The sequence below is a fragment of the Dipodomys ordii genome, unplaced genomic scaffold, assembly GCF_000151885.1.
Source record: "Dipodomys ordii isolate 6190 unplaced genomic scaffold, Dord_2.0 Scaffold15, whole genome shotgun sequence".
Classification (NCBI taxonomy): domain Eukaryota; kingdom Metazoa; phylum Chordata; class Mammalia; order Rodentia; family Heteromyidae; genus Dipodomys; species Dipodomys ordii.
Window position 1 is genome coordinate 11,380,597 of NW_012267231.1, and position 16,238 is coordinate 11,396,834.

The 16,238-nt window shown below is 42.8% G+C and overlaps 1 protein-coding gene across 1 annotated transcript in view; it reads right to left on the reverse strand.

Moving 5' to 3' along the window:
• The window catches only part of Gabrb3 (gamma-aminobutyric acid (GABA) A receptor, beta 3), a 200,538-nt gene that overhangs the window by 23,172 nt on the left and 161,128 nt on the right, over positions 1-16,238 (reverse strand). The window contains exons 5-6 of the mRNA XM_013012018.1: positions 13,670-13,752; positions 7,838-7,975 (exon numbers count right to left, since the gene is read on the reverse strand). Of these exons, the coding sequence (XP_012867472.1) occupies positions 7,838-7,975; positions 13,670-13,752 (221 nt within the window). The remainder of the gene's footprint in view (positions 1-7,837; positions 7,976-13,669; positions 13,753-16,238) is intronic.

Here is a 16,238-nt window from a genome sequence, read left to right on the forward strand (position 1 = left end):
TGGTAGTGTTTGTGGTGGTAGTGATGTCGGTGATCAGGATGGTGGTAGTGGTGGTTGGGCTGTTGGTGGTCAGGGTGTTGGTGATTTGATGGTGGGGGTGGGACTTGCTGGTGATGGTGGTGATGGTGGTAAAATTATCCTAAAATTGATTGGTCGAGATTGTGCAACTCCATCAATATACCAAGCACCACTGACGTTTACTGTCCATGGGTGTATTGTACAGTATGAACTCTATCACAATAATAAAGAAAACAATATTTTCCTTTGTCTATGCTCTTGGGAATTACGGGTCTTATTTTATATCCAGTCCAAAATATATTATCTAACTAAGCAAACAACAACAAAAAGAAGTGACATTCTATAAATACACATTCATTTTTCCTCCTCTTTTGGTTGCTCTGTGCTCATTATTTTGGAATCAAGGTTTTCTCACCACTGAGTCTATTTAAACCTGTCTGTCGGAGGTCTTAAAGGCGATTTCAGTCGACGATGGTACGCAAGGGTTATTTTTGCACAGGAGATGTCGAGCCATGGGATTCTGGAAAACAATCTGGTGTCTGTGGCTGACATATGTCAGCAGCTCTTAAAGGAAAGTGACTTCACAGTAGCCAGCTGAGGTGGCGAAGCTCTTCCTTGGCACAAGAAGTGAACAGGCTCTGGGCCTCTCATTTTGGATAGGACTGAGAGATTGGCAGTTTACCAGATAAAGACACACAGGTAATGGCTGACGATTTCCAACAATAGAAAATAAGGGGGGGGGGAATAAATGAATGGTGTCAGGAGCTGGTGATTCATGCCTCTAATCCTAGCTACCCAGGAGGATGAGAGCTGAGGATGGTAGTTCAAAGCCAGTCTGAGGCAGAAAGTCCATGAGACTTTTATCTCTGACTTATCTGCAAAAACCTGGAAGTGGAGGTCTGGCTCAGAAGGTAGAGCACCAGTCATGAGTGAGAAAACCAAGTGAGAGTTCCAAGGCCATGAGTTCAAGCCCCAATATTAGCAACACTCTCTCTCTCTCACTCACACACACACACACACCTACAGTCCCAACTTGGTGATCCATAGATCCAGAGTGAAAACACATGGCTGTTATCTCTCAGCTGAATATATTAGTCAAACCACACTTCGTTCAGGATTTCTTTTCTCCTGATCCTTTTTCCTATGTGTGATTGCAGTGATTTGCAAACATCTCCACAGCTTGTTACTGTTACTCAAGCAAAGACTCAGCCCTCCTGATTTTTAGCTTTTCTTAAAAGCATAGGATGTTGGGAAAAAAGCTTCCTACCCACAATGTAACCAGGGAAATATATAGAGTTGTAGGATTCTTATTTTCTGAGAGGTGAGCGTTTAAAAAATGTTTTCTTATTTTTTTCCATCATGTATTAATAGACCAAACAAAAATAGAATTAAACACTGAAACAGCTTTAAATTCTTCAGAAAAAAAGGAAGAGGTGTGAAAAATAAAGCATAGAATTTATTTATTCCAGAGGAGATAACCTCCATAGAATCTTCCCTCAGTATCTGTGATGGAATGCGCTCAGAACTACCTGAATTCCAATGAACTTACCCAAGACTGTGAATGTTTCTCGCTGCTTCTAGGATCAAGCAGAGATCCCTTCTGAAATATGAATTCCCAAGATGCAGCATGAGGAGACATTCAAATAGTGAATAGTGTGTGAGCGGAATTCTAGGAAGAGAGGGAGACTGTGACAGTGTTCCTCAGCCAAAGATCCACAGGCTTCAGGAAGAATTACAGAGAAAATTGCCAGTGGGGACATAACTGGTTAACAATGCCAATGAAAACCAAGGGGGCTAAACCAGAGATAATTTTTAAATGTTTTTTTATTGTGAAAATACTGTACAGAGGGGTTACAATTACATGAGCAAGGTAGTAAGTACACTTCTTATCAAGCATTGTTGCCTCCTCCTTTGTTTTTTCCCTACTATCCCTGCCCTCCCATCTCCACTACACTCCCCCATCCCCCTCCAAAAGTTGTAAAGTTCCTTTTTCGACATAGTATCTTGTACATCTCATTGTTGCAATGAGTCCACCTGTATCCCTATTTAAACAATTTGTTTTTTTCCTTCCCCTCCCCAAATTATACCAACATCAAATACGGTGAAAACAGGGATTATACTGTGGGGGAGGAACATACAAAGCAATAAAACAATCACCTTATAAATATGTTAGAATGACATTGCCCCATTTGTTAGGAAATGGAAAGAGTTGGAAAAAATTATATTAAGTGAAGCAAGCCAGGCCCAAAGAAACATAGGTCCCATGGTTTCCCTTATTGGCAGTAACTAGTATATGTCTGAGACAAGCAGAAAAGGTCAGATAAGATGATGTTAGGCAAAATGAACTCCAGAAATCATTTTCAAAGTAGTGTCTCTACCTGGCTCCTTAAGAATAATAATGGAAACCAAAAATACACAATATCTTCAAGTGGAGAAACAAATACAATTGCCAGTCTGGATTTCTATCATCAACACATACATCCTCTATGCAAAAGTAATAAGAGGTCATATTTGTACATAGATGGCAAGAAATGCAAACACTGGAGACTCAGATTTTTTTTTAAAAAAAGGACTTAGGAAGCCAGATGCTGGTGGCTCATGCCTGCAATCCTAGCTATTCAGAAGGCTGCAGTCTGAGGATCACAGTTCAAAACTGGCCCGGGCAGGAAGGTCCGTGAGACTCTTATCTCCAATGAACCACCAGAAAACCAGAAGTGGTGCTGTGGCTCAGAGTGGTAGAGAGCTAGTCTTGAGCAAAAGAGCTCAGGGACAGTGTCCAGGCCCAGAGTTCAAGTTCCATAACAGACCAAAAAAAAGAATGTACTTCAGTACTAGACTTCTCCTCTACTACTTGAGCTAGATATCCAGCCTGGACTTTTTTTTGTTATTTTGGAGGTGGAATCTTTATGGACTTTTCTGCCTGGACAAGTCTCAAAATTTGATCCTCCAGATCTCAGACTGATAAGTATCTAGAATCACAGACACGGACCACTGGTATCTGCCTCAAGAAAGGCTTGGAGGTAGAGAAAAGAATGAAGAACCATATAATTCTATATACATTTAACTTCCTTTAGTAACAATAGTATTGTGTGGGATCTAAAGTATACATAAATCATATGCATAGTGGCGATAGAAAATAAGTCAGAATGATCAAAAGTGAGAGTCCCATCTCAATTTTATCAAGGCTCTTCAATGTAAAAATAATCACTATTTTCATATCAGTACCCAGCAAATGGGAAATGATGTTTAAAATATCAAACATCTGGGGGAAAAAAATCTTACAAAGATGTGCCAGAGGTACCTAGATAAGGCACTGAAGTGAATTAAAGACTTAAGCCAATGGAGAGATAAGAGACACAGAAATTGGCAGAATCATGATGTCACTTTCCACTGAATTAATTAATGCAGTCATAAATACAAAGCCGATGAAAATTAATGATCCGATTATAAAATTTATAAGGAAATAAAGAAAAGGGCCAGGAATACATAGAATAAAAAGTAGAGAGCACGAAGGATCTGTTCTACTTAAAGGAGATTATGCAGCAGTGAGTACTGTGATTTACCACAATGAATAAATAAAACAATGGAGCAGAATATCAAATTCAAATTCAGAGCCATTGGATACATCCACAACTTATAACAAATGTGTTCCTGTAGGGTAATAAGAGAAGGAAAATGACCACTGGCTCATAGCATACTCCATTCACAAAAATTAAATAAAAATGAGGGGGACTATTGATCCCGATCTATAAATATGAAAAAGGCATACTTTTGTAACACATACACAACTTGCATCTGGGTTGGCCACTGATGGCTCACACCTGTAATCCTAGTTACTCAGGAGGTTGAGATCTGATCACTGCAATTCAAAGCCAGACCTGGTAGGAAAGTCTGTGAGACCCCCCCCTCTTTTTTTTTTTTTTTTTTGGTTAGTCGTGAGGCTTGAACTTTCGGTTTTCTAGTGGTTTATTGGAGATAAAAGCCTCACAGACTTTCCTGCCTGGGTTGGCTTTGAACTGCAATCCTCATATCTCAGCCTCCTGAGTAGCTAAGATTATAGGCATGAGCCACCGGCACCCTACTCTGTGAGACTCTTATCTCTGCTAAAGTACCACAAAAGCCTTGGAAATGGAGCTGCAACTCAAATAGTAGAGTGCTAGCCTTGAGCAAAGAAAGCTCAGGGACAGTACCTAGGACCAGAGTTCAAGCCCAGGGACCTGCACCAAAAACAAAACAAAAGCCTAAAAATAAACACCCAAAACAAACAACAATCTTGTGTCTATAATAAAGTATCAATAGATAAGAATAACAGAAAATACATCGTGATTTATATCAACAGATCGCCAAAGAGGATCACCAAATAGACCATCAGGTAAGGTCTTAACCTGACTTGGAACCAGAGAAATGGAAATGAAAACTAACTGTAAGAGGCACCTCACAACCAGCACCCAGCAGAACACTTCCCTCCAGCATTGGCTGGGATGTGAGGCAGACAGAACACTCAACCATTAACTGAGTCCATGTAACTGAGAATGATCCTTCTAGAAATCGGTCTGACACATCCAGTTAAGTTTCAACTATCATCATTGCACTTCTAGGCAGAGCAATAACACGTGTGTATGCATGTATTCACAGAAAGTCGTACAAGAATGTTCATAGCAATATTGCTGATACTTGTGCAAATGAACAGAGTGGGAAAAGCATTGTGGGTTTATTTACATATTACAGTAAGGAAAATAGGCGAACCATAGAGACACAGTATAAGACTGAGGTAAAGAATCACCAAACAATGCCAAACTCTCATCCTATGGAAAAGGTTAAAAACTAGGCAACATCATTAGCTAAGAAGTGATAAGATAGAGATTAGAAGCTGTTTGGGGGTGATTAGACAATTGTTTGCTTACTGATTACTTAGTTGTACATTTATATTTCTAACATTTTCCTGTATGTGAACATAAATAAAAGCTATACAGATTGTTATTAAAGTTATAACAACTTTTGTATGGAGCCAGATGTCTGTGGCTCACGCCTAGCTACTCAGGAGGCTGAGATCTGAGGATCAAGGTTCATAGCTAGCCCAGGCAGGAAAGTCCAAGAGACTCATCTCTAATTAAGCACTAAAAAAGTCAACAGTGAAATGTGGCTCAAGCAGTAGACTGCTTGCATTAAGCAGAAAAGCTCAGGGATAGCGTTCAGGCCCTGAGTTCAAGTACCAGGACTGATATACACATCTACCCAGCCCTCACACAAATGCACACACACAAAACCCAAGCTGGTGTGGTGGCCCACATCTCTTAGCAAGAAGAGGTAAAGGGAAGATAATCAAGGTAAAGCCCTATCTGAAAAATAAACTACACCAAATAACAGTTAGGGCATGGTTCAAGTGGTACAGCACTTCCCCAGTGGTAGAACAATTCCGATTATTCCTAGAATTAAGTGCGTTGCTTAACTAATTAGAGCCTATTAGACAGTCTACCAACTGAGATTTGACAATTTACTTAAAATTGTCACATATTCTTGATGAATTGCAATCAGTTTGCTTTCAGGACATTTAAACGAATGGTTGTGTTGTTTTTTTTGACACATCCCAATTAACATGTAGATTAATTTGTTTCATTAGAAATCAGATACGTAAAAAAAAATCCTATGCTTTCATTCCTGTTTGAATCATTACTTTTAATTTCACTCCTCAGAAAATTATGCTGTGATAGTTGCCTTATTTATTTTTCTGAGAGAAAACCAACTGAGCGCTGGATGTTTAACTCGCCGTGCTCAAAAGTGCAGTTCAGTAAACCAAATTCCCCCAGTATTCTCCAGGTTAATACTTTTCAAATTGTGATGCAAAGAATTTCAAATATCTAGCCTATTTTAGATGTAGATGACAGTGAGCACACAGCATGGAGTCTCAGATCTGAGGGCTGGCAAGGTGTAGGATTAAGGGAATTTATTCTTTCTCTGTTTCCTTTTATCCTTTGTTTTTCAATTTCTTCTCCCTGTTCATTCTTAGAAAGTCTATCCATGCATGTTTCCAGGTCTGTACTAACCCTCTAGCTGTAGTTCCCAATGAATACTCTGAGAATTTACTTTATAGACACTTTCATTAAAAGTACAGCTCTGGCTGGGCACTGGTAGCTCACATCTATATCCTAGTTCCTCAAGAGGCTGAGAGGTGAGGATCATGGCTCAAAGCCAGCCCAGGTAGGGAAGTCTGTGAGACATCTTATTGCCAATTAACCAACCCCCAAACTGAAAATGGAGCTGTGGCTCAAGTTATAGAGCACTAGCCTTGAGTGAGGGGCAGCCCCCCGACCATGAGTTCAAGCCCCAGTACTGACACACACAGAAATAATATACAACTCTGGATCAAGTAGTAATGTTGATATTCGTTCCAGATACCCCCAAAAGATCCAGCAGATTTAGAGGACAGACCTTATACAAACACTCTATTCTCTTCCTTCTCAGTTACCATCCCAACAGAACCTATATTTGAGGTTTTGGTATTTGTGAGAATCCCAAGTACAAATACATTGACACCCCCAACACATCTCTTGAATAGCTGATATATGTAAATCAGAGTCAGAATACATGACAGTTGAGCTGACACCAAATGCGACTCAAAGAGACCCACCGACAGACGATAGCTAGGACCAGGTGGGTGTCAGTAGCTCACGCCGGGAATCCTAGCTACCCAGGAGGCTGAGATCTGAGGATCCTGAAGTTGACTATTGTCAGAGGGGGAGGAGTGGGAAGGGAGATCAATCAGTAGAGCAATCTCCAGCATAAAGCAAGGTGGGGCAGAGAGTGGTAAGGAGTGAGCAGAGCAGGGCCCTCCAAAGGGACGGGTATTATTGAAATCCCAGGTACGGTAAGTTGCTATGAACAAAAACACCTTCACTAGAATAAAAGGCACTGGGGTGAAATGAACCAGAGCAGGTGCCAGGCAAAGCAGCAGCTGGTGGCTGTAGGTTGGAAGGATTCAATCCACAGCTTTTGTGAGGACATACTAACTTCATGCTGATCTCTACCTTCTGGTTGTTATCTGAGCATAGGGCCAGCTCTGGCCTTCATGTACCATGTCAACCCTGAGTTTGTGAACTCAGCCCTACCAAGCACTTTCCTTGATCATCTCCATTGTACCCCCTCCCCCACACACTGCCACGCTCAGCCTTCAGTAAGAAGGCAGAGCCACGGAAAAAGCATCATGAGTCATACATTTTTATGCAGTAGTAATTCAATTAACACCTCAGGAAGTACAGACAGAAGGTATTGCTCCCATCTTTGGGTAGGTGAAACAAACAAAAAAATACACAATGAAGACCAAGCTAGGACAGCCTTAAGTGGAGACTCTATCAGGAGAAAAATGTCTAGAAGCAAGACTATGAGAAGCTACTATCCTGGCTACTAAGGCTGCCTGTGATCATGCCCAGGGTTGTTAGAAGATGTTGACTTCTTGGACCAAGACCCACCACTCCTGGCCTCCCCTTTCCCTTCCTCCTTGTGTCTATGGTCATTGTCAGCCTCTTGTCTAGATGCGGGGAGAGGGGAGGGAGGAGCAGGGGAGAATCAAATACGGTCTGGCTACATTGACCTCTGTTCTTTGACCCTTTCCATAACAAGCCCCAGAGAGCATCTCCTTCTTAGGCTGACTTCTCCATCAAGAGGTATTGATCCTTTTTAGAGATGGACACAAGGGTTTGGTGCAGAGGTGAATGGAAGATGGCGGTGCTCCCATAAGACAGTGGCCATGTCTTTCATTCAGAATGCGTCATTCCAATGTGACCATGGTCCTGAAGGGACCTCAAGTGGACCCGAAACTCACCAGTGGCGAAGACAACATTCCTCGAGACCAGGCGGTGCTCCACGATGGAGAACTGGGGGAGCTCGATCCTTTCCACACCCGTGACAGCCTTGTCCCCGCCACGCCAGTAAAATTCAATGTCATCCGTGGTGTAGCCATCTACCAGGAGAGAAAAGGAAGGAACATGGCAGACGTGAGACGGTCATCATTTCATAGAAAATCACAAAGCCAAAGAAACTCATCAAGGGCTGGGGATGTGGCTCAGTGGTTAGAGTGCTTGCCTAGCACGTAGGAAGCCCTAGGTTCGATTCCTCAGTACCACATTCACAGAAGAAGAAACTCATGGAATGGAAGCAGCAGCTCAGTCATATTTGAAGATTGGTTTAGTGGGCTTGTCTGTAACAAGCGCCACCCAAGAATGAATTTTCAAGTGTCATCTTTTGTGTTCACTGTGTGGTTTGGTTGGTACCAGTTTGGTCTTGAAAGGGACAGCCACCAAGGTAAGATGGGACGGAGGGGGTCTGGCTAGACTTGCATCTGTAGAGAACAGCCGTAGGGCTGGCCCAGACATTATATAAAGGAGATATCTTGACGGGAATGAATAAGACAATGGCAAGAAAAGATGAGAACTCAAGTAGAAAGGATAAGAAACGGTAGGGGCTCAACAGGAGCTGGGAGCTGAGTTACCTAGCCAGTGATTGATGACATAAACTCTCCAAGCAAAACCAGCGCTCTCCTTTGTGTGTGGGGGGTGCTTCATCTACTCTCTCTGGCCGTGAGGTCTGCTCACCAGAGACGTGCCATTGTGTGTGTGTGCGTGTGTGTGTGTGTGTGTGTGTGTGTGTATGTGTGTGTGTGTGTCGTAAGGCTTGAACTCAGAGTCTGGGCACTGTCTCTGAGCTCTTTTGCTTGAGGCTAGTGCTCTACCACTTCGAGCCACAGCTCCACTTCTGATTTTTCTGGTGGTTCATTGCAGATAGACTTTCCTACCAGGGCTGGCTTCGAACCAGATCTCAGCCACCTGAGTAGCTAGGATTACAGGTGTGAGCCACCAGCACCCGGCTCAACTTTATTTTTTACACCCAGGAGTCTCCCAAAGGGGTGAGATTAGCTTTTTACAGCAAGCTCAATTAAAACATCAAAATGCATGTGAGGAAAAAATACCATACAATCGAATAGATTTTGGGATATGAATGTATCCAATTGAAAGGTAGACAAATGAACCAGAGGTGTAGGGGACATCTGTATCTGTCTCCACAATGAAGGCTAGCTCTTTGTGGAAGTCTGCTGTCATCTTTGTGCAAGTGTGTGTGTGTGTGTGTGTGTGTGTGTGTGTGTGTGTGTGTGTGTGTGTGTGCCAGTACTAGGGCTTGAACTCAAGGCCTGTTCTTGCTTGGGTTTTCCACTGAAAGGCTAGCACTGTACTATAAGAGCTACAGGTCTGCTTCCAGGAATTTTTTTTTTCCTGCTTCATTGGAGATACACGTCATCATGAACTATCTATTATAATTCAAGCTTGCAATCCTCAGATTTCAGCTTCCTGGATAACTAAGATTACAACTATGAGGCACCAATGCTTTGTTACAACCATCTTTAATAAAACAAACACCTGGCCGTGCTACTGCTCTATGCTTTGAGTTCTCAACTGCTTCCCAGTACAGCTGATTAACAAAAAAATAACAACCCAAATCTGAACTCCTCATGAGGAGCTTATGGACCTAGGGTCCTGGGTCCTGGGTACCTCTTCTCACCTCTCACTTACCAGCCCTGCCCCACCGGTCTCCTTCAGTTCTGGCTAGGCCTCTATGTCCTCTGAACATCTACTGTGTGTGGCTCTTCCTTCTTGGGGTTTGTATGTACACTAGTGCACTTCAATCTTTCTGGTAAAACGTATAATCACCCCCAGCCCTTGTAGCAAACTGTAGTTCTTTCAAAACTTCTATTCGTTTCCTGCCTTTTCTAGAAAAGAAGCTCTGTGAATGTAAGCATTATATATAAATATATATACATATGTATTCAATTATTTTCTTTAAGTCATTGTACAGAGGAGTTGCCATTTAACAGAGCAGTTTATGGATACAGTACCTCTTGATCAATGTCACCCCTTTCAACCCTCTTACCTGCCCCTCCCATCCTACCCCTTCCCTCACTTCTCTTAATTTTCAGGTTATGTATTGAAATTTTTGGCATTTCACAAAGCAATTTATGTATAAAATGCACCTTGGTCTGTGCTTCCCTTCCACATCTTCACCCCCTTTCCATCTACCCCTTACCTTATTTTTCTCAGTTCTGTAGCATAGACAACACATGCTTGCCTGCATCCCACTCATTTCTCCCATTCCTTCTTCTATGGTTCTCCTCTTGACCCACCCCTCACCCCTCGCAAATACTCATTTCTCAGTGCTCATTATGTTGGGCTTTGACTTAGATGAATCTAGAAGTCAGCACACTGGGTGGCACCCAAGCAATTACAAATGAATTAATTGTAGTATAAGAGAATCTATGGAGAGCACAAATAGTACAATTCTTTAGAAAGACTATGTCTCCTTTATATATAATTCTGCTAGCACAGTGTCTGCCTAGGAGCTGTGGGTAGAGCCCAATAGCAGAGATCTTGTTGCATGTGCAAATCTCTGGGCCCAGGCACTAAAAATGAATGAAAACACAACTGAAAAACAGAACAAAACAACAACAACAACAACAACAAAAGACCCAGTGCTTGCAAGGAGCTCAAGATTCTCTACATATTTGTTGGATAAATCCATGGATCAATGAATTTGTCCTGGAAAGAAGGACAAAAAAGCTACATACTTTGTTTCTCCATTCCCAATGGAGATATGAGTAATAGCCAGGCCACCCAAAAATTGGACTTTCATCTCAAATGCTTTTTTTTTTTTTGTCAGCTGTGGGGCCTGAGCTCAGGCCTGGGTGCTGTCCCTCAGCTCTTCAGCTCAAGGCTAGCGCTTTACCACTTGAGCTACAGCACCACTTCCAGCTTTTTCAGCTTATGTGATGCTGAGGAATCGAACCCAGGGCCTCATGCATGCAAGGCAAGCGCTCTACCACTGAACCACCTTCGGGGTTGGGGCATTGCACATTGAGGGGAAGCGGTCTCTGCTCTGGTAGATCTTTCTGCATGTCGTACTCTGCATCATAGCAAAGGATGCTGTATGGTCAGACATCACTATCTGTCCAGGCAGTCCCAAGAGGAGCTGCTTCCTTACTTAGACCCTGTGTTTGCCTTTCCCATAGCTTCATCGTCTCATTGGACTCATGCCTTCTGGCCACGCAGAATCTATTTAACTTCCCAAGATAGTTCTTCAACTGCTGGGAGCCATCATCTCTCCCCTGAGTCTGCTGTTCTCTTTGGTAAATGTCCCCAGATGATTCAATTATGCATCACTCGACATGATTTCAATTCCTCATTCTCTCGAGAGCAAGACTCTCAGAAAGCATGGCAGGTAGGCAGTGGCTGAGCGCATTCACGACCTGGAGACCAGCTTCCCAAGGGGCCATCTCTCCATACTTTCACATACACCTTCCCTCTTCGCCTCAACTATTTCCAGCAACACTGCCATGTTACAGTCATTGAACCACCCCAAGGTTCAGTGGGATCATTTACAACTTTTCCTCTAAGAGATCCATAGTGAATCACGCTATAACAGGTCAGGGGGGACAGGAAGGATGCCTGTTTGTTAGACACTACAGATTCAGCTCGGCACTAAATTACCAATAAAGCAGCTGAGCTGCTATTGGTGGCTCATGCCTGTATTCCGAGCAAATCAGGAGGCTGAAACCTGAAGATTGCATTTCAAAGCCAGCCTGGGGAAGATAAGTCAGTGAGACTCTTCTCTCTAACTTAACCACCCCAAACCTGGAAGTGGAGCTGTGGCTCAAGTAAAAGTGAAGAGACAGTGTTCAAAACCTTGAGTTTAAAGCTGTAACGCTGGCACACATGAAAAAAAAAAGTTAAAAAAAACAACCCCAAAACCAATCCTGCATCTGAACCACCTCATAAATGGAAGCAAATTGCCGAGATGCAGAAACGGCTCCCTTATAAGTTGGAGATCCTGAAGGGAAATGAGTTCTGCTTGGACTGCTAGAGGTCTCAGCGGTTCAGCCACTCATGCGTGATGAAGCATATTGTAAGAAAATTGCATCACAGTGTTTGCTCTTGTCTCGCTGAATGGACTGAGACAGGGAGCATTTGTTTTCTTATATTTTAGCACAGCAAACAGACGCCCATAATCAGATTAGAATAAAGGAGTCTTTTGTAGAGTCTGTCTGTCATTATCTCTCTATTTCTCTGTATCTCCCCATCTCTGTGTGTGTGTGTATGTGCGCACACACACGCGCGCATCTCTTGTACATATGTGTATGTTTCTATCTCTATCTTCCTCCCTCTGTTGACAAGCTAACTCCTAGAGTTTAGTTAAACCTACTGGGAAATCAAACACAGGGTTTTATGCATGCTAGGCAAGTACTCTACCACTGACCTACAACCCCAGTCTAATTGTTTTTTTAATTATTAATAAGTTTTTTTATTGTGAAAATACCATACAGAGGGGTTACAATTACATGAGCAAGGTAATCAGTACATTTCTTATCAAGCATTGTTGCCTCCTCCTTTGTTTCCCCTACCATCCCTGCCCTCCCATCTTCCCCACCCCCTGCCAAAGTTTAAAGTTTGTTTTTCAACAGCGTCTTGTACATTTCATTGTTGCAATGGGTCCACCTGTATCCCTATTTAAGCAATTTGTTTTTTCCCTTTCCCTCCCCAAATTATACCAACATCAAATACAATGAAAACAGGGGTTATTCTTTTAAGACAACATTTTTATTTTCTTCTAAATTCTAAGCAAGTCAGGCACTGGAAGTTCACTCCTGTAATCCTAGCTCAGGAAGCTGAGATCTAAGGATTGTGGTTCGAAGCCAGCCCAAGTGGCAACAAAGTCAGTGAGACTCCAATAGTTTTTATCTCCAATAAAAACTATTCAGGAAAAGCAGGAAGTGGTGCTGTGGCTCAAGTGGTAGAGCACTAGCCTTGAGCACAAAGAGGCTCAGGGACAGTGCCCAGGTCCTGAGTTCAAGCCCCAGAACCAGCAAAAGTATAACAACAACAACAACAAATGAATGCTGAGCAAGAAAATTATGTTTGTTCTATGGGAATCTTTATTTCATATGAGCCCAGTGTTCAGCTGATTACTTCATAGTTTAAAACTGCAAACAAACAGATTCATCTATTATCAAGTTAAATTTCTTTTGGGAGAACAGTGCTGAGGTTGAAACTCAGGACCTTGAAATCACTAGACAGTGGCTCTACCACTCAAGCCATGCCTCCACGCCTGGTTTTCTGCCACTTATTTTTTTCCCACGGTCGTGGGGCCTGAACTCTGGGCCTGGGTGCTGTCCCTCAGCTCTTCAGCTCAAGACTAGTGTTCTTGAGCTGCTTCCAGCTTTTTCTGCTTATGTGGTGCTGAGGAATCGAACCCAAGGCCTCATGCATGCAAGGCAAGCACTCTACCACTGAGCCACCTTCCCAACCCTCTGCCAGTTATTTTTATGAGACAGAGTCTTAATTTTCCACTGGGGAGTGCACCTGCACTGTGGTGTGCCTACTTTAGGCCTCTCATGGTTGCTGGAATTACAAATACACACCACAGAGCAAGGCTATGGATGGAGAGGGAGGTCCCACAACCTTTTCTCCCGAGGTCCTAGCCTCATTTTTCTTTTAAGAGAATTGAAATGTACGTCAAGAACCTGAATGCCTTGCGAAAAACCAAAGCGAACTCATGACCAAAAGACCTTAAAGCACAGAGGGGAAGAGAAAGAAACCCAGACACAGATACACACAGCTTTCAATCTCCAGGGTGCAGTTCTGCTCGTCCAGTGGGTACCTCCGGAGGTCCATCATACACGCTGCTGTCGTGGTGATTCTGAAACACATAGAGCCCAAGGGATGTCAATGACGAAACAGCTGTGTGGGTTCCTCTTCCCCACAGCATGCCTGAATACTAATCTTCTCTTACAGCATGCACGAATGTCCTTGAAAGAGAAATTTGCTCTTCCAATACACTACTAAAGACCCAGCTTTATCCATAAAATGAAACACCATGACACTTTCATTTCATTTAAATATTTTAATTGACTTTTTTGTATGTCTATCGTGTACAATAAGTCTTTTAAAGCATGTATATGCCAGGTGCTGGTGGCTCACACCTTGTCATCCTAGCTATTCAAAAGGCTGAGATATGAAGATCGTGGTTCAAAGCCAGCCTGGGAAAGGAAAGTCTGTGAGACTCTTATCTCCAATGAACCACCAGAAAACCAGAAGTGGCGCGGTGGCTCCAAGTGGTAGAGAGCTAGCCTTGATCAAAAGAACTCAGGGGCAGTGCCCAGGTTCTGAGTTTATGTCCCATGACAACCACCACCACCACCACCCATAATAATAATATTAAACATGTATATGTCAAGGAATGGCCTTAACGTAGGAACCACTATACATACTTATATTTTTGTGTGTGTGGCACACTCTTAAAATTGATTCTCTTAGAATGTATAGAATACATTATCAACTAGCAGCACCATATCCAATAACAATTCTTTTAAACCCTTTCCAATTGTTACTTGAGTTCTTTGGAGTTTGGCTAACCAAGGGTTTCTATGGAAAATGCGTACATTCCATTTGATTTTGTCTCCTTCTCTGTTGGGTCCCTAATACAGACAGAATTTCCTCATGGGGTAAGAGATTCAGTTAAGATTGCGTTCTTTGCTTTTTCCATGTGGAGGGTTTTGGGGTACTGACATGTCCACAGGCTGTACTTTGGAACTTGGAATCCAGCTTTTTTCTTATTCTTATTATATTATAGTTATCTATTGGGTTGAATTCTTACTAGAGCCCCATCCCCACCCCCTATGTGATGATCAATAATTTCAAAGAGAATATCTGGTTTTTCTGTTATTCATTATGAATCAAAATCCAGGGAGTTAACTTTCCCCAGGGTCATCTACCTGCATGGAAGGAATTTATACCATGATCTAAAGCCAGCCAAGTTTCCAGCAGACCAGCCATATGTGAAGCCAGCCATGTGTGGAGACACCACACCTCTAGAAGCAAGTGGTCTTCACCTTGTGCTTTCTGTCTCCCTTAGGAAAAGCAATTGGCACGCAACAATTAAGCCATTGTGAATTACGCTGTCTTTCTTTAGAATCCCAACCTTTCCCGACCATTGGAGAAGCTGACTAGACTGGAGTGAAACTCTGAATCAAGGACCACTAACCATTAGCTAACTGGTCAGAAAAAGATGGCTTGACTGAATTGAAGGGAAGAGGGAAGCTAAAGGGATTCTCTCACGGAAATCATTGTGAGGGGGAAGGAAGGGGAGGGGAAGCTCCATCATACAGAGACTTTAAATGTCATTCTCAAGCTGGAGAGCAAAGCATGAAACCAGAGGTAGAAAGAACAGACTAATGGTGGAGGAAAGGGATGGCCACGTTGGTTCATATATGCAGGTAACAGCATCCTCCAAGCTCAGGTAGGAGGTGTGTTCTGGGTGGTCCTAGAGTCTTGGTTACAGCCACTCAGAGGAGGATGGCAAGATGTGTTACGGAAACAGCCCTGATTAAACATCCTTCAGTGAATGAGTGGACCAAGAGAATGTGAGATATATGTGTGTGCGTGTGTGTACACTGTGTGTTTATGACATATTACATATCAGTTATACACACAGGCACAATGTTATTTTATTCATGCATCAGAAATAATAAAGTGTCACTTGCAGGATGGATATGAAAAAAATTATGTTAAAGGGCTGGGAAGCTGGCTCAGTGGTAGAGTGCTTGCCTCGCATGTATGAGGCCCTGGGTTCGATTCCTCAGCACCACATAAGCAGAAACAGCCAGACATGGCTCAAGTGGTAGAGTGCTCGCCTTGAGCAAAAGCAGCTCAGGGACAGCGCCCAGGGCTGAGTTCAAGCCCTAGGACTGACAACAACAAAAAATATGTTAAGTGAGAGACAAATGGTGCATGTTTTCTCTCACATGATTATAATCTAAATTATAACTATATCTGGGAACACACACAGAATCATATGTAGATATACACAAACTGACTGAGGTATAGTATATACTTAGGAAAGTTGAAACATGAATTGCCAGCTGGTGGGATGGGTTGGGGGGGGCAGATGAATGGAGAGAGAAAGAAGGGGCAAATGCAGGCATAATATTCAACATATTTGTGTGAAAATCGAACTAGGAGAAAAGAGGGGATGGGTGAGATCTGGAGAGATGGGGCGAAGGATGACAGGGGTGACCTTGATCAAGACGCGCTGTGCTCATAACTGCCACTGGCTGTACTCATATACTGACACGCACTGTGCTCATATACTGACACGCGCTGTGCTCATATACTGACACGCGCTGT